This window comes from Dipodomys merriami, unplaced genomic scaffold (genome assembly GCF_024711535.1).
Source record: "Dipodomys merriami isolate MVZ:Mamm:240054 unplaced genomic scaffold, mDipMer1.0.p SCAF_18, whole genome shotgun sequence".
In the NCBI taxonomy this organism is placed as follows: domain Eukaryota; kingdom Metazoa; phylum Chordata; class Mammalia; order Rodentia; family Heteromyidae; genus Dipodomys; species Dipodomys merriami.
In genome coordinates this window covers 26345415-26372029 of record NW_027203159.1, presented here as the reverse complement: position 1 = coordinate 26372029, position 26615 = coordinate 26345415, and the positions used below count along the sequence as shown (strand labels likewise).

At 35.5% G+C, this 26615-nt stretch overlaps 1 protein-coding gene across 1 annotated transcript in view; it reads left to right on the top strand.

Moving 5' to 3' along the window:
* LOC138830001 (endogenous retrovirus group K member 5 Gag polyprotein-like) overlaps window positions 1-26615 on the top strand; it is a 57900-nt gene that overhangs the window by 17874 nt on the left and 13411 nt on the right. Inside the window, exon 2 of the mRNA XM_070026477.1 lies at window positions 23419-23584. Within this exon, the coding sequence (XP_069882578.1) occupies window positions 23419-23584 (166 nt within the window). The remainder of the gene's footprint in view (window positions 1-23418; window positions 23585-26615) is intronic.

Below are 26615 nucleotides of genomic sequence, written 5' to 3'. Positions count from 1 at the left end.
ACTGTTTCTAACAGATCCAAGTATTTCAGGGTACACATGCACAGTAATAGGAGTCCTCAATAAAGATGCTTCTTGTTCAATAGCAGGATCGCCAGCACTGAAAAACCCTAGGACCCCAGGATATGCATGTACAGTGCCAGGAGTTCACAGTATAGATGACATGCATGCCTGAGCAGGCCTGCCCAAGCTAACGACCCAAGGATTCCAGAGTAAAAATGACAGGTCTGTACATCAAGTTGCAGGCCCTGAGTTCAAGGCCCAGACTATGATTTCAATCCTCAGTCCCTGATTTCATGGTCCCGGGCCTCAGTTAAACTACCAGCCCATGAGATCATGCCCCAGGTTATGAGTTCAAGGCCTAGGCTTTGACTTAAGGCCCAGGCCAAGAGTTTCAGGCCCAGCTATAAGTTCAAGTCCCAGGCAAACAGTTCAAGGTCCAAACAGCATTTTGAGGCCTGGGTTTTGAAATCAAAGTCGAAGCCCTGATTTTAAGTCACAAGCCCTGAATTCAAAGTCCAAGGACTCATTTAATGTACCAGGCTGAGAGTTCATGGCTCAGTCTCTGAGTTTAACTTGTAGGCTTTGAGTTCAAGGTCCAAGCTTCAAGTTCAATTCCCAGGACAAAAATTCAGTACCCAGGTCCTGAGTTTAAATCCTGAACTTTTAGTTCCAGGCCCAGAAGTTGATACTAGGGCCTATGAGTTTAAGGTCCAGTTTAGCAGCTTAAGGCCCCAGCCCCAATTTGAAATTCCAGTGTCCCCTTTCACACTGAGTTCAAAATCTAGGGTCCCAGTTCAAGTACCAGTCCATGAATTCAAGGCCCAAGTTGTGAGTTTTAGGCCCAGTCTGGGAGTTCAGTGCTAAAGTCCAGAGTGTCAGGACCGGGCTATGAGTTCAAGTCCCAGGACCGCAATTCAAGGCCTAAGTGGTGAGTTCAAGGCCCAGACCCTGAATTCAAGTCCCAGGACCACATTTCAAAGCTCAATCTATGACTTCAAGTCATAAACATTGAATTCAATACCCCAGCTATTAGTTCAAAGTCCAGGGAGTTCAGATCTCATGCCAAGGGTTCAAAGTCTAGGCCAGGAGTTAAAATCCCAGGCTAAAAGTTCAAGTACCAGACCATAAGTAAAAATTCCAGGCTAAGAATACAAGTCACAGACCCTGAGTTCAAGGGCCAGCCTTGAATTGAAAGTCAGTGGCCACTGTTTATATCCCAGATCATGAGTTCAGGGCCCAGGTCTGAGTTTAATGCCCAGGATGTGAGTTCTCTTCCTAAGCCCCGAATTAAGATCTCAGGCTGATAATTCAATGCCCAGGCCAACAGTTCAACTTTTAGGCAATGAGTTCAAGGCCGAAGCCCTGAATTGTATTCCTGTGCTGAGATGTCAAGTTCCAGGCCCCAAATTCATGTTTCAGTCTGATAATTTAAAGTCCAGGCCAAGACTTTAAGACAGAGGCTGCAAACTCAAGTCCCAGGCCCTGAGTTCAAGACCCATGACTCAGTTCCAATGTGAAGATGAAAGTTCAAGGTCCAGGATTCAAGTTCAAGGCTCAGGCTGCAGTACAATTCCCAGGCATGTATTTCAAAGCCCAGGTTCAAGTTTAAGGCCCAGGCTGTGAGTTTAAGTCCTAGGTCCTATGTTGGAGGCACAGGCCCCCACTTCCTCCTGTAGTTCAACATTGTGAGATCAAGGTCCAAGCTGTGAGTTCAAGACCCAGGCCCAGATTTTCAGACCCAGTATATGAATTCAAGTTCCAGGCCCCAATTCAAGGCTGAGGCACACAATTCGTGGCCTCTGTTACAAGTTGAATGGCAAGGCAATGAATTCAAAGTCAAGGCCCAGAGATCAAATCCCAGGTTCTCAGTTCAAGGCCCAGGCCATGGGTTCAAAGCCCAGACCCCAAAATGAAGTTTCAGTACCCTCTTCTTGTCAATTTCAAGGTCCAGGGACACAGTTCAAGAACCAGGACCTAAGATCAAGGCCCAGGCTGTGAGTTCAAGGTGAAGGCTGTGAATTCAAGGCCCAGGTTATGAGTTTAAGGCCCAGGTTAAGACTGTCAGTCCCTAAAATGAGTTCTATTCCTAGGCTCCAAGTTCATGGCCCAGGACCCAGTTCAGACTTGGGTTGCAAATTCAAAGCCCAGGCTGTGAACTCAAGCCCCAAGCTCAGAGTTCAAGTTCCAATGCAACATTTCAAGTACCACCCTATGAGTTCAAGCCCCAGGCTATGAGTTCCAGTTCCAGGCTCCGAGTTTAAGCCTTGACCATGAGGTCAAGTACTAGATCCTGAGTTCAAAGCCCAGTACGAGTTCATGTTCTTGGTTTTGTTAATATCCCTGGCCCCATGTTCAACTTGCACACTGTGAGCTCAAGGCCTTGACACTGAGTACAAGGCCTAAAGACCAGTTCAAATCTTAATTTGTGAGTTCAAGGCCCAGCATGTGAGTTTCAGTCCCAAGCCTGAGTTCAACTCACAAGTTCCAAGTACAACTTCCAGGCAGAATTCATGGCCCAGGCTCTGTTACATCCCTGGCCCCATTTTTAAATTGCACACTGTGAGCTCAAGGCCCCACAAACAGTACAAGATCCAGGACACCAGTTCAAGTTCCAGGTTGTGTGTTCAAGGCTCAGCATGGGAGTATCAGCCCCAAACCTGAGTTCAACCCAAGTTCCAAGTTCCAATTCCAGTTCCCAAGTTCAAGGCACAGGCCCCAAATTAAATGCCAGGGTTGGGACTTTAAGCTCCAGGCCCTGAATTCAATTCCCAGGCTGATATATAGAGTCCCAAGCCCCAACTTCAATGCTCATGCTGAAAATGAATCCCCAAGTGCTGAGTTCAGGGCTCAGACCCTGAGTTCAAGAACCAGGTCAAAAGTTCAAGGTTCTTGTCCTCAGTTAAAGGCAAAGGCTGGGAATTCAAATCCTAAGACCTTAGTTCAAGGCCTAGGCACTGCATTCAATTCCCATGCTGAAAGTTCAAGTCCTGTCCTAAATTGAAAGCCAGACAGAAAGTTGAAGTTCTAGGCCCCAAATTCAAAGCTCAGGCTAGGAATTCATTTCACAGACCTGAATTCAGGCCTAGGCCCCAAATTCAATGTGTAGGGCAGAAGTTTAAATCCCAGGCCCCGAGTTGAAAGTTCCATCTACAATCCAACTTCCACCTTCTGATTTCAAGGCTCGAGCATAAGTTCAAGGGTGTGTTTAAGTCCAGGTCCCCTCCACTCCTGTAAGTTAAGGTTCTGGGTCCCAGTTCAAGTACCACATTAATGCTAAGCCAAGGCCTTGAATTTAGGCCCAGGCCAAGAGTTTAAGTCCAAAGTCATGAGTAAAAGTGCCTGGCCCCAAATTAGAGTTGTAGGCATGGAAATAAAGGCCAAGGCCCCAATTTGAATTCACAGCCCATGCGTTCAAGGTCCAGTGGCCCAATTCAAATAGCGGGCTATGTGTTCAAGTCCCAAGGTGTGAGTTCAAAGCCCTGGCCAAGGGTTTCTGGCCAAAATATGAGTTCAAGTCCCCGGACCCCAGTTCATGTCCCAGAAACTAAGTTCAAGGTCCAGGGCCCCATTTCAACTCCTAGATCCTGATTTTAAGGCCCAGGACAAATTTCAGGCGCTGCAGTGATTTCTATTTTGGGGAGGCAAATTCAAGACCCAGGCTCTACTTTCAAGGCCAATCCTGAATTCAAGGGCCAGGCCATTTGTTCAAGGCCCAGGCAAAAAGGTGTGGTCCTAGGCCTTGAATACATGTCAAGCCATGAGTTCAAGTCCCAGGACTGTAATTCAAGAACCAGTCTCCAAGTTAAATGCCCAAGCCTCATATTCAAGGCCTGTTATTTCTTCTTCCTAGACAGCATTATACATTCTATGGTCCATATACCCACAATTAATTAATCTTTAAATATTATTATTTTCTTAACTTCTTAATTTCTCTATTTTCCTACTGCCAGCCATGGAAGAGTTGTAAATGATACCTTTGGTAAACAAACAGTATGAATCATTTGAGCAATAGGAAAATTCGTGTGGTCATAAATGGAGCCTGATGAACAATTACAATAATACATCACAAAACTAAATCTTACCAGTGCAAATTTACTAAAGCAAATTGATTACGGTGCAGTTTGCATGCTGTTTAAAAGTTTCATGTTTGTTCTGTGTTTTCATTCTGATATGAAGTTGACCATGTTCTTGTAAGGATAGACTTTGTCTCAGAATGACAGTGTCTATTTTGATAAACAGGAATGAGAATGATCAACATGTTTATTAGAAGGTAGTTTCAAAACAAGACATTTTCAGAATGTATTCAACTTATGCCAAAAACGTTCCTCTGCCTTCCCTGATGTTCTTCAACATCTTAAATTCATATTCACATAAAGTACAAGTAAAATGGACTAAGATTTCTGAAAGCAACTACTTTCAAATATAAAATAAAAAGAGCAGCCAAGTGCCAGTGCTTCACACCTCTAATCCTAGCTACTCATGAGGCTGAGTTCTGAGGATCATGATTCAAAGCCAGCCTGGGTAGGAAAGTCCATGAGACTCTTACCTCCAATAAATCACTAGAAAACCAGAAGTGGTGCTGTGGCTCAAGTGGTAGTGCACTCACCTGGAGCTGAAGAGCTGAGGGATAGTACCCAAGCCCAGAGTTCAAGCCCCAAGACCTACAAAACTTAAAAAAATAAAAAGAGCAAAAAAGAAATATGTGTATATATACATATATATGTATATGAGAAATATTCTGGGAATTATTTCATATATATGTATATATGTACATATACACATACACATATATTTATACAAATATTACAGTTAGTATATCACACAAAACAAAAACTTTGTGATAGAATATATTTGGAAATTTCCTGGAATATAAACTTTAGTTTGTAGAACTTTCATTCAATTGTCAGGCTTATACAGAACACATGAAATTAGGTATTATTAAAAATAGTTACTGCTCAAAGATCTAAAAAGTAGAATTAACACGTGTAATGATGTATCGCATGTGGTCCATTGTATATGTCACTCTTCTAGTATTAGGTAGATTCCCAAGTCTTAGTTTTCATAAATATAAATAATTTTATTTAACAATTTCCTACCAAATGTTTTGGATTAATATTCACAAAACTTTGAGAGTTTAAAGACTTAAGGATATTGGTTGTATGTACTACTCAGTGTCAAGTTCCTTCATGAAATATCTAGGGTACCTGATTAAAGTCCTGGAAATATAAGTAGTTGGTATGGAAATACTAAGGAAATGAAAATGTTGATTTTCAAATCTCCGTGTTTGGAATTACTGCTTTGTGAACATGAAGAGCTAAAGAATTTAGAAATTGCTATGTGTAGAACAACAGAACCAGGTTTGAGACATTTTAACAAAACCATGAAAGGAAAAAAAGTCGAGAATTGGGCAACATCCTTAAGCAAAAACAAAATCATGGACACTTATGAACAGGTAAAAGAAAAGAAGGTATGGGAATGCTTGATATCTCATGAAGCATAGCAGGTAGATAGAAACGATTCCCATCAGATGGCATCTCAGTAGCAAAGATGAGGTTTTGTTTCTATTGTGGATGTGTTCATCATTCTTGTGATAGGAGAAATCGAATTCATGTAAGAATCCTGCTCTCCAGATTTCGAGCCCAACATGAGCTTTTCTCAATTGAGTCAATGTGTAAGAAAACATCTAACTTGGGGGCTGGGAAGGTGGCTCAGTGGTATTGCTCTTGCCTTGCATGCATGAGGCCCTGGGTTCAATTCCTCAGCTCCACATAAACAGAAAAAAAAAAAAAACAGGAAGTGGCGCTGTGGCTCAAGTGGTAGAGCACTAGCCTTGAGCTGAAGAGCTGAAGAGCGCTCAGGCCTAGATTTCAAGCCCCACGACTGGACCTCCTCCCTCCAAAAAAAAAGAGAAAACTTCCAACTTTTTCTTCTGTTTCGATGAAGTACAATTCATTTCAACAGTATTAAAATTCGTACTTTGTTTTGTAGTTGGATTCCTCACTGTTTTTGACCAGCCTGCAACCTGATCCTCATTCTGATTCCTTCTAGTAAGCTGGTGCTGTTTTCTCTGTCTCCAATGTGTGGGCTACTGCATTGTAGACTACTGCATAGAAGATAATTTTGTTAACACATTTTTCAATGAAAGTAACAGAGATAAATTTAGAAATACCGTTTTCAATGAAAGTATTAGAGATAAATTTAGTCACTACATTTGAAATAACTAAGCACCATGCACAGATGAGGTAGGCTTCAATTGGTTTTCTTCATAGAAGTAGCCTATGGATAGCTACAATTACTAATATGTAGTGCACATTGTATGTGTTCGTAAAAGATAGTTTGATATGACAGTGTGACTTATGAGGAAACAAAAAATCACTGAAGTTGTATTGTAGTCAGTGACATTCAAAGATTTATTAATATTTGGAATTTGTTCTAAGAACATTGGGGCAAAATGTGAACACAAGGTAAGTAACAAGGAAAATGATTCAATGAACTGATTCTTTCCTGGCAATATTGTAGTCAGAATGGTAAGGAACAATCTGAAAAACTATTCCAAAATGTATTCTTATAAATCACAGTTTTCTGAGGTAAACACCTATGAATTTATTGATTATACAAAAATTATGGTTCCTCCAAATTTTTGTTTATACAAGTTTCATTGACTATAGTGGCTTTAATTACTTTTCCAGGTGATTCATGCCTGGACTACAGCCAAATACAGAATCAGAAAATGTAAACATTAATAATTGCTCTGATCACAATAGTCTTCCATTTTCCAGATGTTACCACTTATGGAAATGCATGGAAATTTATAGAACATGATTTTTTCTTGGTTTGTGTTGGCCACTGTTTGGAAAGGCAGAATTACTCAACCTTTTTATATTCTCATATTTTTCCATTTTAATATGCCATGTAATATGTTTCTTCTCATATTGATTCCTTTATCTCTACATTCTCCAATATGAATAGAAAATGCTTAGGGTTACCCATAAACTCTCTTTTCCAGGATTTCAAGCAGTATTATCTGCTTAGGAGAATGAACAGTGATGGAGGAATAACAATACCAAATTTCAAACTCTACAACAAAACCACTGGCACAAGCATCGAACTGAGGACCAATGAAATAGAACTGAAGAACCAGAATTGAACTCACAGACCTATATTCAACTAAATGTCCATACAGGAGAAAAAATAGAATGATGAAAGACAGCCTCTTCTGTAAATGGTGCAGAAAAAAATACATAGATATCTCTATTTCACCCTGCAATAGAATCAACAGCAAATGGATCAAAAATTTCAATGTCAATGCAGACATTCTGAAAACATTACAATAAGAAGTAGGAGAAACTCTAGGGTTCTTTGTAACAGGCCAAAATTCTCTTAAATAAAAACCCAGAAACAAAAACACAAAGAAAGGTTGGACATGAACGTACACAGCTTCTCCATGGCAATGGACATAGAAAGATCAATAAAAAGCCGATGAACTAGGAGATCTTATATATACCACAGACAGAGGATCATATCTAAAATTTACTACTTAGATGCCAGGCACCGGTGGCTCAGCATGTAATCAGCTACTCAGGAGGCTGTGATTTGAGGATCATGGTTAAACCCATCTTGGACGAAAAGTCTGTGAGATTTATCTCAAATAAGCCACTAGAAATACCAGCAGTGGCCCTGTGGCTCAAATAGTACAGTGCCTGCCTTGAGCGGAAGAGTGCAGGCAGAGGGCCTAAGTCCAGAGTTCAAGCCCCATGACTGAACAATAAAAAAATAAATAAATGAAATGTATTAGAATTCAAATAATTAAATCCCCATGCAAGATCCTCAAAGAAACAAATGTCCGATAAATAAGTAGACTAAAGTCTGAAAGAGAAACGTCTCTGAAGCAGAAATAAGAATGGCCAATAGACACAGAAATAAATGCTCAACTTCTCTAGCTCTAAAAGAAATAATAATCAAGATAACATTAAGATTCCACCTCATCCCAGTTAGAATTTCTATAATCAAGAAATCTAATAACAATGGATGAGGGAGGGAATGTGGCCAAAAGGCAACCCTACTGCTTTGTTATTGTGAGTAAACTGGTACAACCACTTAGGAAAGTAGTATGAGGGTTCCTCAAAAGGCTACACATAGAGCTCCCCTATGACCCTCCAATCCTACTTTTGGGAATTTAAACAAATTAGTACAAACAATTCTATATTAAAGCAACCAACACACCTAGGTTATTGCAGGATTATATATTAAGATATGGTACCAAACCAGATGCACCACAGTAAATGAATGAATCAAGAAAATGTGATATATATGTATATATAACTATATATACACACATACACACAAACTCATATATATATTCATACACACACACACACACACACACACACACACACATATTTAAATTCTGCTTCCATTAGAAAAAGTGACATACTTCATTTGTTAGAAAATGGAAAGCCTTGGGAAAAAATATATTAAATGAAGTAATCCAGGCACAAAGAAAGGTAGTTTCCATAGTTTCCCTAATGTCCTCATGTGCAATAACTAGTATATATCTAAGACAAGCAGAAAAACTCAAAAAGTAAGTACATATGACCATATAGGATGATGTTAAGTGAAATGAATACAAGAGAGATACAAGTGTTTTTTTCTTGCTTGCTATTGTTTGTAATATATTTATTATATACTATGTGTTTTTCTGAGTTTTTGTATATTCTTCTCCCAGCATATAAGCCTGGTTTTCAGTGTATTTGATTCTGGTGCCCTGCATCTTCTATATACATTTTTCTACTTTGGGGAGGGGAAGGGAAATAACAAAATGCTTCAATAAGGATACATGTGGATACATTGTAACAATGAGATGTACAATACACTATGTTGAAAAGGGACTTTGAAACTTTGTGGGGAGAGGAAGGAGTTGTGGAAGTGGGCAGGAAAGGGATGGTAGGGGAAAACAAAGGAGGAGGTAACATTCAATAGGAAATGTACTATTACCTTACATATGCAACTATTACCTTACATATGCAACTGTAACCTCTGTACAGTGTTTTTACATTAAAATACATACATACAATATAATTGAAAGATGAGTTTGTACTTGGTAATTTCCCAGCAACAGTATTTGTACATCAGCTGTGGCAGGAGGCTTGAAAGTTCAGAGACAGACTAGAGTCAAAAGAAAGAAGGAAGAAAGGAAAGGAAGGAAGGAGGAAAGGAAGGAAGGAAGGGAGGGAGGGAAAGAGGGAGGGAGGGAGGGAGGGAGGAAGGGAGGAAGGGAGAGAGGAAGGAATTAAAGTAGGAGAGAAGAAGAGAAGCAAGGAGTTCCAGAGATCCAGATCCAGATGCTGATGGCTCACACATATATGTTATGCGAAAGTAAAAACAACAAAAACAAATATTATAATTCCAGTCCTAGTGGTGATTGCCTATCCAGTACTTGGGAAATAGAAAGGAGAATATTGTATTTAAGTGAATCTGGGCTACTTCCATATGAAATGAAGACCTTGTTACCCCAAACTATACCGGAGTACTACTAACTGGTACATATAATCCAAGTTTCTTCGGAGGCATAGATTGGAAGAATCAAAGTTCAACACCAGCCCAGACAGCAAAGTCCATGAGACTACCTTGACCAAGGAAAAATGGAAGTTGTAACCTGGGCCTATCATCCCAGCAATATAAGGAAGCCTATAAAACAGGGGTGTGCCTAGACAGAATGCAGAATCCTCTCAAAAATAAATAGGAAAGCATAGATTGAGATCTACCTCAAAAATAACCAATTTAAAAAGAGGCTGACGACATGACTAAGCACATGGATACTAAGGGAAAGAAGTATAGAACTTGCCAAGTAAGTGCAAGGCTCTAAGTTCAGATACCAAAAGCACCAAAACAAAAGAAAGCTGAAGCACCCTGCAGAATATTTTTTAAAATTGATGAATTTCACCATTTAATAATGTAGTATATTTTTTGTATTGCTAATTCTAACAGAGTTTTGAAGAATCATGTGCTTAAAATATTCAGCATAAGTTCCCTCTTTAATACTAGTAACAACTGGAAAATAAAGTTTTCATTCTACTTCAGTCAGTTTACTAATGATCAACTCCTATAACAGGAATCTGTCACAACTCCGGACAGCAGTATATTCATGTTGAAAATTTTTCTTGTTAGTGCTCGCTCATTTGTCACTGTGCATCTTGTACATGGAGCATATATATCTGTATGAAAATTCTATATATCAAATTTTGTAATGATTTATTTCATATTAAAAAGTTATACCAGCCGGGCGCCAGTGGCTCAGGCCTGTAAGATTAGTTACTCAGGAAACTGACATCTGAGGATAACGATTTAAAGCCAGCCCAAGCAGGAAAGTACATGAGATTCTTATCTCCAATTAAAACAACTAAAAACCAGGAAGTCGCGCTGTGGCTCAAGCATTGAGCACTCCCCTTGAGATGAAGAGCAAGGGACATTGCCCACAACCAGAGTTCAAGCCTACGAACGACCAAAATGAAAAGTAAATAAATACATAAATAAATAAAACATAAAGTTATACATAAATTGAAACATATAATCAAGTGATGACACTATGATGATTTTTACCACACAGCAAAGCATACATATACATATCGCTGTAATTTAATTGAAGATTCAGTACCCTTACATTACAATTCCTATGAACAGTGATTTAACTTTTTGTGAGAAAAAAAAAGAAACTTGATTTTTGCTTTGGGGAAATTATGAAGAACCATTGTCTGACTCCCTGCAAATGAAAAGCATGTCCTTTCAAAAAATTGTTCATATTGAATGGGTGGGAAAAATAAAACTCTTCTGATCTTTGACATCTCCTATTTATTAAAATTTAGTTTTGGAAATGAAAAAAAATGCTTCAAAATCATGTGTACCTTTTGGACTGGAGGGATTTATGCCAAGAAATATGACAAAATCATATTTATGTATTTCCTGTGCAAAAGACCTTAACCTACATCCTATAATCTGGAAATAACTAACAAGGGTTATTCATAGGATTGATTGATCTATATATCAGAATTTTAAAGATAGCCCTTGGCTAATTAGCCTAAAATTCTTTTGGTCTCTGTTTGTCTTGTATATCCAACAAGGAGCTAATTGCACAGTAGTATTCAAAGAATTACTAATAAATATTATCATTCTTCTCCTTTTGAATGGGAGTTGAATAAGGGATATATACCACTAGTCATTCCATCATTTCTCTGATTAAGTCCTTTTCTTTTTTTTTTTTAATGTTATGCTTATGATGAGGTCGAGAGTGGGTATAGTTACATAAGAAAGATAATGATTACAATTCTTAGTGAACATGGTAGCCCTTCCCTCATTTGTCTCTTGTCTCTCTCTTTCCCATACATAATTTCCTCCCAAAGTTTTACAGGTCATATCCAACATATTGTCTTGTTAGTAGTTCTAATACATATGTTCTTGCATTGTCATTTCTTACCATTTTCTTGTTAAGTAAATCATTGTGCAAGTTCTATTGTTTCAGTATACATTTTCCAGTTTAATGTTATGGTGAATGGACAATCTCTAGAAATTTTTGTAACACTTTTGGAAATACATTTTATATATTAACCAAGTGTACTATCGAGGATTACAGGTATTCAATAATTATGAAAGGATATGATATGAAAAACCAAGAAAATTTACTAATTTTGGAAGTAGTTTATTCGTAATTTTATATTAATTCATTAAGTATCCTGTTCTCTATTACTGTTTTCCTAAACTGTTGCATCTCACAGTGTGATATGATATGCCTTGTTCTGTTATGAAGACAAATATGAATTGACTCAAGAATTATAGCAACATAAGCAAAATATCAAAGTGATGTAATAAATAATCATCAATAAAATTACAAAAGAATTGACATACATAACACTGCCTCTATGTTCAAACACAGAATGGTTTTGATTCCACTAGGAAGTGTGAAAAATGAAAAAGTTAGCAAAATAATAACAGTAACATTGTGTAGTGTTATTAGGGAAAGACTCAGAATGATGTGGAATGATATCTTTTCATAACTTTATGAAAGCCACATATCTGTATGAATAGGTCAATTCTACACGTCAATAGTAAGAAATTCTTTCTATTTTTTTATTGTGAAAATACCATACAGCACGGTTAAAAATTACATGAGTAAGGTAATTAGTGGCCTCTTTCTTTGTTTCCCCTTAAAATCCCTTCCCAACTCCTCCCCACTCCCTCACCAGCCCCTGCTCACACGCCAACAACCGTGCCAAAGTTGTAAAGTTCCTTTTTGGACATAACGTGTTATACATCTCATTGTTGCAATGGGTCCAATCTGTATCCCTATTTAAACTATTTATGTTTTCCTTTCCCCTCCACAAATTATACCAACATATATTACAGTGAAAACAGGGGCTATACCATGGGGACAGACATAGAAAGCAACAAAGAAATATCTCATAAATACATTAAGTAAAATAGTAAGAAAGAAAAAAAATTGAATCCTTATCTTGGGGTTCATTTCACTTAACATCAACTTATCTGGCTGTTTGCTTTTCTCAGATAAATACTAATTATTTCAAATAAAGGAAACCGTGGGACCTATGTTTCTTCGGGCCTGGCTTCCTTCACTTAATATAATTTTTTCCAAGCCTTTCCATTTCCTAACAAATGGGGCAATGTTATTGTTTCTGATGGAGGAATAGAATTCCATTGTGTACGTATAACAAATTTTCTTGATCCATTCATCTACTGAGGGGCATCTGGGTTGGGTTCATATCTTAGCTATAGTAAATAATGCTGCAATAAACATAGTTGTGCTGACAGCTTTAGGATGGTATTGTTTGTAATCATTTGGGTAAATGTCCAAAAGTGAGATTTCTGGGTCATAGGGGAGCTCTATGTGGAGTGTTTTCAGGAAATTCCATACTACTTTCCAAAGTGGTTGAACAAGTTTACACTCCCACTAACAATTCAGTAGGGTTCCCTTCTGTCCACATCCCCTCTAACATTTGTTTTATTAGAGTTCTTGATTATAGCCATTCTAAACTGGGGTGAAGTGATATCTTTTTGCATTTCTTTTATGGCTAGGGAGGTTGAGCATTTCTTCATGTGTCTATTGGACATCTTTCTTTCCTCTTCAGAAAAGTTACTCTTTAAGCCCACTTATTTATTGGGAAGTTTTTTCTTTGAGGATTTGTTGGGAGATTTAATTTTTTGAGTTCCGGGTCTATTTTAAATATGAGATCCTTGTCCACTGTCTGGCTAGTGAAAAGTTTCTCAAGACTGACTCCATTAAAATTTTTAATTATGTCTATATCTTGAGAACTCTAATGAAGGGGACATCAATATTTGCCATTAGTGCAGATGATAGAGCACTTAGTGGTTATCCAAATTAAGTGATAGGATAACAATAGTGTAGGCAGGATTCGGGTAAAAAATTATTTATTGTAAATAATCTTGCAAGGTGCCATACTGCACATCTGTGACTGAATTTATCCCGTTAAAATAATGGGACTATCAATGATTCAACTAATTAATATAAGATTTTTATTTTTGCAAGTATGGAGGTATAAGGTGAAACAAGGCTGTAGTATGTCAAAACAAATATTTCAGAGACATGCCTAAGAGAAATAAATAAATTGGCATGAACTCATGAACACAATCCATCCCTAAGAAGCAAATCAATGCTTTAAGCAGTATTTGGAGATAAAAATGGAAAATATTTTGACCTCTGTGTCTGCAAATGTTCTCTCAAGACAAATCTCTAGAATATTATAATTCTTCCCTCCCAGAAGAATAATTTAAAAAGCAAATCATATTTACTATGTGGTTTAAAGTTTTGAGTTATCATGGAGTAATTAAATCTCGGAAATAACCTATGTTGACATGAAAAAATTGCAATATTATCTCAGGGTATAGTATATGAGTACAATTACTAAATTTATATGAAGTCTTATTTCAGATATGAAGAATTCACAGAATTTTCACAATACATATTTTTACCTTAAAAGTGAGTACTGTTTCCAGAATTAATCCAGTGGTATTCATTGTGTATATGAAGGATAAGCAGACAAATTCACAGAAATATTCAGATGACATTTACAACCATTGTTATATAAAAATTTATTTTTATATATACATATATAGTGTTTACTAAATTTCATAGCGTTTTGTGCATTGCAGATCACAGTTCAAAATTATGCCTGAAACTTCTCTGGAAGCTATGAAAATATATTGTCATCTGACTGGATAATGACATTGTTCCAAACTATACTTTAATTCTTCCCTTCCTTCCATTAAGATCTGCCAGGAAATATTGCTGAAGAGCATCCTAGCAAAGACTATTGCATATATCTAGAGAGGTGATAGAATACTGGGAAAGAAATTTAGTGATTCATGCTATCATCCCATGATAGAAACAATGTTTCATAGTGTAGTGACCTGACATTTCCGTTAATCCTAGAAAACTCGACATGACAAAGAACTTGTAGGAAGACAACAGCTGATATTCAGAAAAGTTCTGAATATGAGTAATATTTAGATCTAAGAACAAAAGTAATAACGTAAATGGGTACAGTTAGGAAGAGTGAAAAGTAATGTGTGCACATTAAGGTATCTGCTAAAGATAAGTAAACCCACCAAAGACAACACGAAGGCCTTCCATCAAATATACATTTCATTTGCAGTGATTCCTTCAAATGTCTTTTCTGGGACCATACTTAGTGTAAAAATGACATAATCCTTTCCCATTCTGGATCTCGGGTCCTTTATCACCACACCATTTCTCTCAATTGTTTCCTTCTGGTCTAAAGACTGAAGAGTATTTTCCATTTCTGAGTTCTATGATATTTATTTTAAAAAATCACTGGAATTGTCCTAGGCTTTGGTAGAAGTGTGCTACCAGTGTCTTCTAAGCATCTAATCATTAGAACTACAATGCTACTGTTTATAGCTACAAAGAAGCTACTTTATATCTCTCTTGTTTTCATGATCTGTTTGATCTAGGGAAGAATATATCCTGCGCTAATAAAATTCCCTGAAAAAAATAGTAGTTGGATTATATTCCAGCCACTGAAATAGTGTTAATGGAAGGTAGAGTACTTTCGTCCAGCAAGTTTATCCAGCAAGAAATGAAGAAATGAAGTGCTTGCAAATATGAACATCTTAAACTTTCCTTTACCTAGGAAATATTTTGCACTGTGTGATGTATCAAACAAACTATGTGAAACCTGTGTCAGAATATGACATGAGAAAAATGATATCAGACCTGTGGATGTAAAACTGTGTTCTGAAACAATGCTTAGTCATCTGGAATATTTTCAAAGTTAATACTGAATAAGCATATTAAAACCATCAAGGAAGAGGGGAGTACACTTTATAGGTTTTTATAACATAGTATATCAAATAAAAATAGATTTCAAGTGCTAGTTACTTTTTATATATTTCCAGGCCTAGAATATGTTACCCATATTTTGTAGTGCTTCTTTTGATAACATATCACAGGAAGGTTTAATTCACAATTGCATTTCAAATTGTTAGAAACACTTTCTGAAATAGTTACTTATGTTTAATATCAATGTCATCTTTTATTATTCTCTTTTTTGCAACTGGTATCTTCTGATGCAGACCAGAAAGTCTTTTGGATAGGTCCTTTTGCTTGAATTCAAGGCCCTTCCTGGCCTTTTTGTTCAAAGCCAGAGCTCTTCTAGTTTGAAACACTGAGAAGCTTTCAGTGTTCTAAAATACTTGAGTTCCACTTGAATGGATTTGATCAACCAATGAAAAGTATCAGCCACGTAGGACTGGAGGTGTGAGCCACCCAACCTCAGCTACAAAATTTTGCATAAGATTACTATAATGAAAATCTTTTTTTTTTAAAAAAAAGGAAACTTTGGTTTTTAGAACTCTCTTTTAAATGGAATCAAAACTCCTAATACACATGTGTAGTGACTCTGAACCACAAAAGAGAAGAAATATAAATATTTACTGGTGTTCAAACCTATAACATGAATGTCAGTGACTTTTGCATATACTTGCTTGATAATGTTTTCTAAACTGATTGGAAAAGAAGCATTCTGATACTGATCCACATATGATCACACTTGCAGTTTTGAGAAAATACGATGAAAACAGACATGGGAAAGATAGAATGATATTACCTGTTCATTATTGCATAATCTAGAAACATCTGAGACCCAAAAAAATAACCTAGAGAAAGTGTTTGGAAGGAGGAAAAAGAAGGCATATCTTGGAATATCTTCTAAATAAACAGTAAAATAAACAGTATCCCTTCCATAAGAAGGAAGAACAATTGCCCACTAGGTGGGTTTTTAACCAACAATTTTCACCTTTTAGACTGTCTCCCTTGAGATAGGGCAAAAAATGCTCAATTTCAGTAACTGACACCAGGACTCTCAGATCAACTGGTGCTGTGTCAACTGAAAAGTAATAATGGCATGGACTGCCCGCCAGGTTTAACTTCCATCTACTATTCTTTTCTTATCCTAGTATTAGAAGATATGGAAAAACTTGGAAAAAATTATATTAAGTGAAGTAAGCCAGGCCCAAAGAAACATAGGTCCCATGGTTTCCCTTATTTGCAATATCTAGTATATGTATGAGTCAAGCGGAAAAGGTCAGATAATGTGATGTCAGGAAAGTGAACCCTTAGATATGGATTTTAATGTTTTTTTTTCTTTCATGCATGTGTTTCTAACGCATTTATAAGATTATCTCTTTGTTGGTTTGTATGTCCCTCCCCCACAGTATAACCCCTGCTTTCACTATATTTGATGTCAGTATAACTTGTGGAGGAGATGGGGAAAAACCAGTTGTTTAAGGATACAGGTGGACCTGTTCCAACGATGAGAAGTACAAGTTGTCATGTCCAAAACGAGCTTTACAACGTCGTTGCCGGGGAGGAGAAAGGAGGGGGGAAGGAGAAGGATTGGGATTGGGGGAGAGGGGGAGGCTGGGAAGGGATGTGAAGGGTAAACCAAAGGAGGAGGCTGCAATGCTTGGTAAGAAATGTACGCATTATCCTGCCCATGTAATTGTAACCCCTCTGTACAGTATGTTCAGAAATGAAATTAAATTAAATTAAAAAAAAGAAGATATGTTCCTTGGTGTCATTTTCTGTATGCAGCAAAATTCTTCAAATGGATATTATATCTTTTTTTCTCATTATTCATTGTCTATCTGGATATAGCAGTTTTATTCTCTTCCATTTAATGTGTAATAATAAAATCAGAGGTAATTTCTCAGTATGTTATTAGCATTTTTCAGAACAAGAAATGTAAAATAAGTTTGAATGTATAGTTTAGAGTCCAAAAGAGTGTATTAAATAGACAATCAATACACAGTTCTTTTATGAAAACGTAGTTTTATTGATTATAGCATGAAATAGTGAATTTGACAATGTAATAACAGGAACGATTTTGAAGCTAAGCATCTATATTAATATTTCAAATTTTCCTTTTAGATATTCTTCTCTATGCGTCATATGAGGTGACAATCATCAGTGCCAATACGTTGAGCTTTCTACTACCGTAGTAATAAAAGCATAAAAACAAATGGAAATGGCTTATTGAATATTAACAAAATATGCCCACACAAATGAATGGCATCAAATATGGAGAAAAGGAGTTAAGGAAACCTATCATTCTATCTTTCAGACTGAAATGGGACACATGAATATATGGTATTACTTTACTTCAGATAAATGCAAGGATGCATTTTCAAAAATGTTTCTTCCTATGAGAATTTTTTGTCCATTTTGGTTATTGAAGTCTATCCCTGCACTCTTCAGCTGAAGGCGATCCCTCCAATACTTGAGCCACAGCTCAACTTCAGATTTTATAGTAGGTAATTTGAGTTGAATCACCTGGCTTTTCCTGCATTGGATGGCTTTGGACCACAATCCTTAGATCTCAGCTTCTAGAACAGTGAGGATTAAGTTGGGAGTCCCTGGCACTTGGATTTCATGAGAATTTTAGAATAAAATGTTCTTATCATTTTTCTTACTTGAGTCAAAGATATCTGACAATCTTCTAATATAACATTGGGATTGACGCTAAGCAATCTATTAATTTCACTTACAAATACTCATGTACCATAAGCACACGATACAGAATACCAATTTTAGCCATCAGCTTTACATAATACTGCAATCACCAATTAATATTTGTTTTTCCCAGACAGTCTTCCATTGTTCATGCAAATTGGTTCTATATATAACTTTCTTTCTGAAAATAAAATTTATTTTCAAACAGTATTGCACATGAATAAATAATACACTAAAACGTTGAGATACGACCTCACCCCAGTTAAGTGCTATAATCAAGAACTCTAACAACAACAGATGCTGGAAGGGATGTGGACAGAAGGGAACCCTACTACATTGTTGGTGGCAATGTAAACTTGTTTAACCACTTCGGAAAATAGTATGGAGTTTCCTCAAAAGACTCCAAATAGAGCTCCTCCATGACCCAGCAATCCCACTTTTGGGCATTTACCCAAATGTTTACAAACAAGACCACACTAAAGTTACCAGCCCGACTATGTTTATTGCAGCATTATTTACTATAGCTAAGATATGAACGCAACCCAGATGCCCCTCAGTAGATGAATGGATCAAGAAAATTTGTAATATGTACACAATGGAATTATATTCCTCCATCTGAAAGAATGACATTGCCCCATTTGTTAGGAAATGGAAAGGGTTGGAAAAAAAATCATATTAAGTGAAGTAAGCCAGGCCCAAAGAAATGTAGGGTTCCCTTATTTGAAATAATTAGTATCTATCTGAGAATAGCAAACAGCCAGATAAGTTGATGATAAGTGAAATGAACCCCAAGATAAGGATTCATATGGTTTTTCTTTCTTACTATTTTACTGAATGTTTTTATAAGATATTTCTTTGATTTGTATGTCTGTCCCCCATGGTATAATTCCTGTTTTCACTGTAATATATGTTGGTATAATTTATGGAGGGGAAAGGAGAACATTTTTTTTTGTATATACTAGTCTACTGAAACACATGGAAGGCAGAGAAAACACTGTTGGCTTAACAGAAGGAATTCCAATGAGGATCAGATTGCATGCTGATCAATAACAGGAAAAATTCCATGTAGAAATCAAATGTACTGAATTTTAGTACAGTTGAATTGTAGTTCATTTAAGCATAAGAAGTGGGATAACATCTTACAGTTTGATTCAATTGACAGAAGGACAATATTTCCTTAGAATCCTAAGAAAATGATTCTGAAGTGAACATTGATTGTTATACCCCAAGCATGATGAAAATACATATAATAGACACTTGCAAAACCTGATCATTGCTTTTGAGAAGCCTTCTGATGGGAATAATTTCTATCTACATCAGGGAAGTTCCACTTTGTTGAGCCTGATTAACTTCATGAGATATAAAACACTGCCATACCATCCTTTCTTTTATCTGTACCTAAGTGTCTATTTTTTTTTGTTTCAGTTAGAGATGTTTCCAGATACTCTATTTAATGACAAATCAAGGTCTTCTATTTCTTTTTTCCCATGTCGGATTGTTTCAATTGTTTTAAACCACGTTATATTTTTCTACCAATAGAAATAATGAAATGCTTCAGTTCCTCGAGATTCATGAAACAGCTATTTGAAACAAAAATTTGTAAAGAAAATACATCCTGTCCTCATTATTGTATCCTCAAATAGTTTTACTGTAGTTTGTTCATATACTCTAGATATTTAATAAAGAATCTTGCCACTGATTATACATAATTGCAGCATAGATATTTAATTCTCAATAAACTCAAAGTTTCCTTAGTGTGTACCAAAAAATTTTTGGTATATTTTTAAATAAAATGTCTTAGTATTTATGAAAAATAATGATAGGAAATCTCAATAATACTAGAAATGTGACATATATTATGTACTACCTTTATATATTAGAAACAGTTCAATCCATCTTTCTAAAAGTTTGCACAATAACTTCATATTTTATTAAAACCTAACTGCATTTCAGGTGTTCTACATAAATCTGTCAATAGACTCGAGTTGTAAAATCAATAATCATAATTTATTTACCAGGAAAATTGCATGCTTTATATTATTGTTGATGAAAGACTGCAAAAAGCCTATATATATATACATATACATATATATATCCATTACAGATATATATCTATATCTTTTATGTGTATTTTATAGTATATAGTAACCTAAATTTTTGTATATGTAAAAAATATATGATATATAAATGAAAATTTTGATCTGGAACTTGTCTCTCCCTTGCTGTTTTCATTTAAACTTGTGAATGGTTGATTTGAGAAATCCTTACTTTATATAAATATTAATAAAAATATGAATTAAAAGTATTACAAAGATCAAGCATATCTACAATGAAGGCAAAGGAACGTGTTTGACAGAAGACGATTAAGCTCTAAAAGTGTCTTTTTGCGAAACTATAACCTAATGAAAATATTGATGAGTAAGGAAAGTAAACAAGTGAAAAAAACGCATAATACTTACAGACTGATTTATCATGGCTAAATAGACCACAGAAAGTGTATTGATGTCTAGGCAGAACAACTTACAAAGAATCAGTAGTTGATGTGGAAATGAAAAATATGACAAATCCATTCATATTATTCCTCTATTGAATACTCATACATTTCTATTCTACTGAATTGGAGTCCACCAATGAATATTAAAAGGAAGTAGGACTTTGTCTTCTAGGTTCAGGCCATAAGTCAGATCTTCCGTTGTCATATGAGGAAGTGTGGCTGAGTTCCATCCATTCATAAAACGGAAGTGAAATGTATGAGCTTCTTAACAATAATGGATGCCCCTCCCAAAGAAGTCATTATACAGAAGTAGCAGTTGCTGTGGAAAACCTTCTAGTGGGACATTGTCCATCGTGGGGAGGAAGAGATCCTGACTTGTTTGGTGAATCTACTTAAGTGAAGGAGACAGTAACAGTCCCTTGCCCTCTTTACATGTCTTATTCATGTAAATCATTTTTTTGGCTTGTGTATGTGACTGGGACATTTCTCACTTTCTAAATCATCTTTTTGGCTCGTGTATGTGACTAGGACATATCTCACTTTCTAACTGTAACATCCCAAATGTAGTTCTTATAATTTTTTCCAACTAGGCTGTTTTGTTCCATGAGTAAAAGAATGCAAATTCTTTATTTCCTCAAACTTAAAATGACTATTTCCATTTTGGGGAACTTGAAATTTACTTATATTCCCGCCACCTTTAAGTCTGTCAAAGCAGTCATATGTTTAATGTCTTCTGGATCTGCATCATGGCCACTAGACACTGTACTACTGAAATTTACTACCTATTGAACTACACTCTCTCATGAGTAGCAGTTACTCAAATAATACTTCATACTGACCTTATAATCATGACATATCTATGACAATAGCAAAACTTCCTTCAGATAAGTGCATATTTTCAATAGGTATCAGATACTTGTAAAATGGAATTCAGAATTTGTTAGTTCAGACAACCATAATTTAGAAAAACTTTTGCAAATTGGCTTAGAAGTAGTCATGATGTATCATCCTCTAATTGTTTGGTATGATATAGAAAAAATTCCTGAAAAATAGGCCATTTCTCAAAAGTTATACATTTCTATAGCCTGTTATAAGTGACCCTAATCTGTAGACAGAGATATCAATACATTCCAATTCACGGGTGTCTAGCAACAAAATGCATTAGAGATGAATAGGTTCAACATGCTTGTTTTCCCGATTGCTGAGGAAATCTCAACATTTAAAACCTGTAGTTTTGAAGTAGACATATTTTCTCACAGATAATTTTTTATCTGCCTGTCACAATGAAAAAAGGTACACATGTTTATCCATTTGTTTTGGGAAATTATTTTAAATGGTCTAGTTCATGCTATTTTTTTTTATTTTTTAGAATCATGGAAAGTATATTGACAGGACCAGACAGAAAAGGATAATAGGATTTCTCCTGTTAGAATGTGAAACTTTAGGTAACTTTTGATAATTATAACTTTGACTTTTGATGTGGTAGATTGAAAGGTGAAAAAGAATAATAATTATGGGCACATTCTAGATTCAAATGTAAGAAAGCAAATCAGGGGCCTAAATGGATGTATACTCTCAGAAGGTAACACAAGCTAACAGTTCCGTTTGACTCAAATTTGTAATTTTTAAACTAGAACGAATAATTTTCATAATATTAAAAAGAACTACCTAAAAGGATCTGAGAGTAGATTAGAAGTTAAATTCCAGAGTAATATTCTGTCATAATTTGAATCTACATTTTCCAAATAGGGATTCCTGAGTTAAGCTATAGTTCATAATGGAAATAACCTTGAAGACTTGAAGACCTGCACGTTCCCCAATATATTGATTTTTCTCTTTCGGAGTTATATGGATGCTTAGAGGTAATTGCAGTGTCCTTATGATAAAAATCACAAAATCAGATCATTCAGGTTCCCATACCATCTTGTGAAATATAGACAGGTAATATTTCATTGGAACAGGTTGATATTACATAATTTCTTTAGTTCATGGATAAATTCGAGTATTTTTTAAAATAAAATGTGGGAAATTTATGTGAAAGATGTGAGAGAGACTGTGAGCAGAATTGCCATAGAGAAATTTTGTATTTCTTCTGATCTCTGCAGCATGGAATAGAAAGGAAGACAATTAAATTCCAACTTGTGTATTTTTAGAGATGCAGTCTTATACATCTTTACAATAGAGATTCAATGCAGGACAATTGCAAGGTGTTTTGTGTGGGCATTATGTCAAACTGTGTGGGCCATATTTCACAAATATTAGAGGTCGTTTACTTTGCCTCCCTATGGCATAATGTCCAAAATGTAAACTAATGGTATTGTTAAAAGTTAAATTATTTTGTTAAGACAACTCACTGTATTATCATATAGCCTATAATTCAGTTGGGATACTTTAGTTTTCATACCATGGTTATAAACTGATGACATGGGAAATGCATTGAATCTATTTTCTATATTTAAGGTACTGATTTCAAAATTGCCCTTCTTAATTTCATCAAAAATTTCACATATTTGAATATGAATAATTGTGGGTAGAAAATTATTATTTTCTTCATGTAACACGGATACAATAATTTCCAGAGCTGTAGGGGAAACAATTTCTGCTGTTGTGTTTTGTAAAGAAAACACATGAGATGACCCTCCATTTTGGAAATTTTCAAAAATAATTTCAATTACCCTAACTATGTGTTTATAAATTGTATATAAATAAAACCTTATTTGAGTAAACATAGGCCAAAATTGAGTGCAAATGACATTTCTAAAGTTTGATATACAATTTATGGAGCCTGGCACTTGTTCCTCATGAAAGAAATAATATCAACCCAAGAGTTTGAGATCACTGTATCATTTTTAAATTCTGTTCATAGGCCTGGTATCTGAAACACAATGCAAATCAATGTAGGACATTTGCACTTAAATCCTACATGATGATAGATTTGTTTGCTTGTAGTCAACATCACTTGGAACGAGAAACAAGAAAGAATTCTGAAAATACATGGCAATATGTTTCCTTTGAGGAAGATTGGGATAAAGGTAAAGAGCTTGTTGGTTTTTCTTCATTTTCCATTATTGAATCTCAACTTATCTTGTACTGTTGTAAGCTTTTTCCAATAGGAGTGAAATTAATTTTTTTTTTCAACTTGGAATGTCTTGTATGCTAACATCAATAACATATATGAAGATATGCCGTCCTAAATGATCAAAAACCATGTGAAACATCTAAGTGATTTGTTTTTTCATATGGCTAAGAACTCAATATTTTCAGTCTTTATCATACAGCTAAATGTTTCTTGTAGGCTCATAAGGCCTTCAAAATTGTGATTTTTCAATATTAATGTATAATTTAGGGCCAATCTAATCTAGTACCTAAACCAAGTATGTATTTTTCTCTTTGGCAGAATCATTGGAAGATCCTAGTCCAAGATTTGTTTGGCGCACAATCAAATCTTCTGGCAACAACAGGGAAAGAAAATGATGGGTTTTGTGGCACATTATTGTCTGTCAAAATTATAGTGAAGAATTGGGATAAATGAATAACAAATATTATGTTCTATGTACCCATATATTTTGCTCACTTCAAACAAAGTTTTGGATTGCTTTCTGAACTGGTGAACCTGTGATTGGTGGAAAAGTCAAGTATAGTTTCCCTAGGATGCATAGCAAATGCAATCACCCAAATTACTTCAAATCAGAATTACCTTATCTGAACGTTCTTCTCATTCTCATATAATCAATTTAAATCTGGGAAGCCATAGATAACAGTGTTATTTTGGACCAATCCTTCTTCTTCCCATTTTCATGTTTTCAAGATTCACATATATTATAATAAGGTAAATGGCAGTAACTTCAACTGTTAATTGATAAATGTACATACTTGCATGTGTGTTATGATGTCTTCTTTTTCAAATTGATTAATATAGAAATGACTACCTTGTTTAAGGTTTGCAGATGGCTTAAGTCTCATGCCTGGAAGTTTTGTTTATCAGGTCTCTGCTGCAAACATCCTCTGTCAGATCGTCAATCAGGCCAAGAAGCATCCAGCCCTGTATGTGACACACCTGGCCCTGTTCAATCCAAATGTCTGTTGGGACAGGAAGAATAACCCAGAACCCTGGAACAAACTGGGTCCCGATGATCTGTACAAGTTCTACTTTCTGAATGTGGACTATATAGCAAACTGAAGAAAGAAGGTCCAGACTTATAAATTCAAAAACCTCACAATAAAGCTACTTAAAATGAAGTCTTTCAGAAGCCATCTGCACAGTTTTCCACTTGCCAGGAAATATCATGTGTAAATGCATTTCATAATTATGTTGATTTTTTGGATTTATTACACTGATTAATAAATCTCTGAAATTAAAAAAAATTGGAGATTCTTGAGATGATTTACAATTTGCATTTTACAAAGATACATATTAATGAAATATATTTAGAGCTATGTTTTTAATCAGCCAAAAATACATAGATTTCAAATTTCACATTCCTGTATAAAGTATTAATGCACATTGGATATGGTATGTATTTGAAAATCAAAATAAAATGTGAGACTACAAAGTTATGCTATTTCTTAGTGAGTTTCTTTAAAGAATTTTAATGGCTAGAATGAACTTGTTCTTTTATATAATGTTAAAACATCAAGTCTCTCTGACATTGTAAGGTGACAAATACAGGAAAAATGAACAGTAATTGGGTTTGCTTGGAATTCTTTGTAAGCATTTATTCAATTTGGAACCATGTAGTTTGTCTTATTGCCAATATGAGACCTCACCCATTTAAAAGGAGACAATGGTTTCTAGATTTATTGATATTGTCATGTATTTTCTTTATTAATCAGTCCAGAAAAAAAAGCTGATTCAACATATGACCAAGTTGTATTTATGTGAGCCTGTCATCACAATAAGGCCTCATATATTCTTCGTATGAAAAGGGACTAAGCATACTAAGAATTGTATTAACTTATCTGCTGCATGTCAATCATATTACAATGTTATGTGAAGGATGATTTCGCAATTTATATAGTGAAGGAAGTGCTAACTCAGGAGGAGTAATAGGAATAGATAAATTCACCCTTGTGTCTTATGACAATTTTGTAATTCATTCATCCTGTTTACAAACTGAATAGATCAATTCAATATTTGATCAACAGAAAGTGTTTATTCTTGTGGTTAGGGAGTTTCTCATCCTCTGTCATGAAGAGGAAAAGAGTATGTCATGAGAAATAAATTTTGGGGTAGAAAACCACACTTGAGCCAAGCCAGGTGATAAAGTTGTCAATTCTAACTCTCACACATTCGACATTTAAGGAACTAACTACAGATCAAAAAAGTCAAGGATTTTTTCAGATTCATTTCAGGAATTAATCCTCTCAAAATCGAATACTATAGAGCATGGTTACTCCTAGACCTGCAGTATCCATGAAGGTTGGGAACATACAGCCCCAAAAATTATCATCACACGGTGGAAAATAGAGAAAAGAAGCCTGATAGAGATCACTTAGGAACCTGTAGGAGGCTGAAATCTGAGGATCAGGCTCAAGGTAGCCCAACAGGAACATTTGTCACACTCTCATAACCAATTATCCTCCTCAAAACTGGAAATGGCACCATCCATCAAGCAGTAGAGCATTAGAGATCTGAAAAGCTCAGCCACTGTGTCCAAGCCCAAAGTTCAAGCCTACTGACCAACAAGAACAATAAACAAAGACAAGAATATAATTCAATATCCATCAACAGTACCACATACTGACTGGTATTTCCAAAATCTCTGATTTTTTTTCCTTCAACATAAAAGCCAATTAGATTTTATTTATTCCCTACTTATACTACTATGAATTTCAGAGGGTAATGTTTGATGAGGCAATGATATTTCCTTATTTTTTTGGTTATTAGAACACTTAATGTGACTCAGTGGCATTACTAATTCTGTTCCCTTATTCTAATATGTCTCAGTTATGGAATCATAATTTTTCTGGCTTCTAAACATTGGATGATACTAGAGAATCGATAAATTCATGAGAGAATCTGTGACAATGTAAGAGACGATGGTACTTGCTGATTTGTCTGGT